The sequence below is a fragment of the Acanthamoeba castellanii genome, assembly GCF_000313135.1.
Source record: "Acanthamoeba castellanii str. Neff unplaced genomic scaffold scf7180000084726, whole genome shotgun sequence".
In the NCBI taxonomy this organism is placed as follows: domain Eukaryota; phylum Discosea; order Longamoebia; family Acanthamoebidae; genus Acanthamoeba; species Acanthamoeba castellanii.
In genome coordinates this window covers 62,741-65,291 of record NW_004457464.1, presented here as the reverse complement: position 1 = coordinate 65,291, position 2,551 = coordinate 62,741, and the positions used below count along the sequence as shown (strand labels likewise).

Below are 2,551 nucleotides of genomic sequence, written 5' to 3'. Positions count from 1 at the left end.
TTTCATGTCCAACATCTCGTCGACCCTGCACACCCTGCCCACGACGACGCCCGACGACTTTTTGAGCGGCGGCGGCGGCGGCCCAGGCTCGGGGGCGCTGTCGGCGCGCCAGCAGGCCGGGCTGAGCCTGACGCCGGACGTGGCGGCCATCGGTACGGTGTCGGCCGCGGTGGTGACCGGCTCGCCGGCCTCGGCCCGGCGCACGTCGTTCATCACCCAGCTGCGTCTGCCTTCACTGCTACCGTCATCGTCTCCATCATCATCGTCCAACAACAATTCCCTGCCGTCGCCTTCATCTTCTTCGTCTTCGGGGCCTCTTCAGTCACCATCGTCGTCGACGTCAGCGGCCTCGGCCTTAGCGGCGGAGCTGAGAGATCTGCGCGAGTCGGGAGACGCTTCGAACGGAGATGGAGCTGGAGGGCGAAGGTCGCGGGCGGGCTCGACAAGCACCAACGCCTCGGGGGCTACGACCACGGGCGAGGCCGAGGTGCCTCAGTCACTGCCAGTAATCGCGGTCACCTTCCCTTCATCATCATCAGCTTTCTCATCCATCTCGGAGGAAGGAGAGGGCGACGAACAGCTGTGGGTGCCAGACTCCAGGCAGCTGCCTGTGGGCTAAGGTGGACAGACCCTTCTCTCCCAGCTGATTCGAAAAAAAAATGCAAAAAAAAACTCAAAAAAAAGAAAAAATAGAATAACCACAAATCACCGAAGACAAGTGAAGATGGAAGGAGGGGCCACAGCTGAGGGGAAGAGCAAGGAGGGCAAAGGCGAGCCAAACGGTCAGCAGGTTCAGCAGCTTGCGTTCTCCATCTTTGACGCCGATGGCGACGGTCTCATCTCCCTTACCGAACTCGAGAACGTTCTCAAATCTGTTGGTAACAGCCCCCAAACGCCCTTGCAGATGTTGCATCTTTATTTATTGATCATAATTTATGTTGTTGATGTTATTTATATGTTATTTATATGTTATTTTCCACCCCCAGGCCAGAAGGTCAACAGGGAAGACCTGAAGACGGTGACCAGCGCGGTGCAGGACCTCACCAGGCAGAGGCTCGGCGTAGCGGCACCCCAGAAGGAGCAGAAGAGTAGTACGTTCATCTTTTTTCGTCATCTTTTGTTTGCCAGACTACTCTCTTTCCTGGTGACGACGTGACCATCAACCGAACCCAATGCCGAATTACAGAGAAGAGCAAGAAGAAGAAGAAGGACAAGGCGAAGGAAGAGGAGGAGGAGCCGCTCACCTGGGACGACTTCGCCACCCTCATGTCCATGCCCACCGAAGAAGAAGACATCAAGACCGTGTGGAAGATTCTCGACAGCGAGAAGAAGGGTACTACGCGCGCGTGTCGTGTCGTTGGTCGTGTCGTTGGTCGTGTCGTGTCGTGTGCGGTGCTGACGCACAACACGCTTGTAGGCCAGATCTCGATGGTCGATCTGTCGCAGGTGATGGAGGTGCTGAGCGGCAACACGGAGAAGCTGACCGAGGACCAGCTCGGCAAGCTCCTGCACCTGGCCGAGGCCGAGGACCAGCTCAAGCTCCGGTACCACCACTTCAAGAAGTGGTGGGTCTAGTTCTGGGCAGGCAATGGTGGCAAATGTAAATCTATTCGCACACACAAATGTAAAGGCGAGCGTCGTCGTCGTCGACGATGTGTTGATGCTAAAGATGATTGAATGATGAAGGTGATGAAGACGAAAGAGATGCTGGCTGATAGGTGGTGATGGTGATGATGAAGGTGGCGAAGACACAATGGTCCTTACATCTTCTTCATCTCGACTTCGTGGGGTGCGTGCTTCTTGCTCTGGTATTCCATCTCGGCGTGCTGTTGAGACTGGAAGCACGCCGATAAGGCCAGGTAGAAGCAGTCCACCACCATGTTCGACCCATCGGGCACGTTGAAGAAGATGTTGATGATGCACCACACGAACGAGAAGACGCACGCGCAGCAGATCATGCAGTCCTCGCACTTGGTGTTCTGTTTAACAACCGCACGACACACACACAACACGACACGACACACAACACGGCACGGCACGGCACGACACGACTCTCACGTCAGACTCGTGGCCGCGTGTGAGGAGTTAATAAGTCGGCGCGTGGGGGTACCCTGATGCCATAGGTGTTCTGGATCATGGAGCGGTTTCCGGCAATGGACAACCTATGGGCCACGGGGGAGCATGAGCACGTGGAGGAGAAAAACATAGGAAGTCGAAAAAAAAAGGAGACGAACCAGCAGCAGACGGAGACCTCCACGACCAGGCAACAGCCGGGGCAAGGCGAAGTGCACGGATCGAAGCAGTCGCCACAAATGCCTGGGGCGATAATTGATAACAATAAAAAGATTGTATTTGTTTCATCCTTATTTGGTCAATTTAATTATTAAGATTAACTCACCCGCCACAATAATCGAGCTAGGTGGTAATAATCGATTATTATTGTGGGGGCTTGATGCAGATTTAATTATTGAAAATTTAATCTCGAAAGTACCGGCACAGCAGGTGTAGTTGTCGAGGTTGTGGTTAAGGAGTTCGTAGCGCTGGCAGCCGG

At 54.6% G+C, this 2,551-nt stretch overlaps 2 protein-coding genes across 2 annotated transcripts; one reads left to right on the top strand and one right to left on the bottom strand.

The window, feature by feature from the left end:
* Nucleotides 1–724: 724 nt before the first annotated feature.
* ACA1_162670 (EF hand domain containing protein) lies at nucleotides 725–1,575 on the top strand (the record flags this gene model as incomplete). Its single annotated transcript, XM_004340043.1, has 4 exons — nucleotides 725–878; nucleotides 987–1,091; nucleotides 1,187–1,333; nucleotides 1,418–1,575. 4 exons carry the CDS (start codon nucleotides 725–727, stop codon nucleotides 1,573–1,575), a joined length of 564 nt encoding a protein of 187 aa, XP_004340091.1.
* A 185-nt stretch (nucleotides 1,576–1,760) lies between these two features.
* On the bottom strand, nucleotides 1,761–2,137 carry ACA1_162660 (uncharacterized protein; the record flags this gene model as incomplete). Its single annotated transcript, XM_004340042.1, has 2 exons — nucleotides 1,761–1,979; nucleotides 2,111–2,137. The coding sequence occupies 2 exons, from the start codon at nucleotides 2,135–2,137 to the stop codon at nucleotides 1,761–1,763; spliced, it is 246 nt and encodes an 81-aa protein (XP_004340090.1).
* Nucleotides 2,138–2,551: the final 414 nt, after the last annotated feature.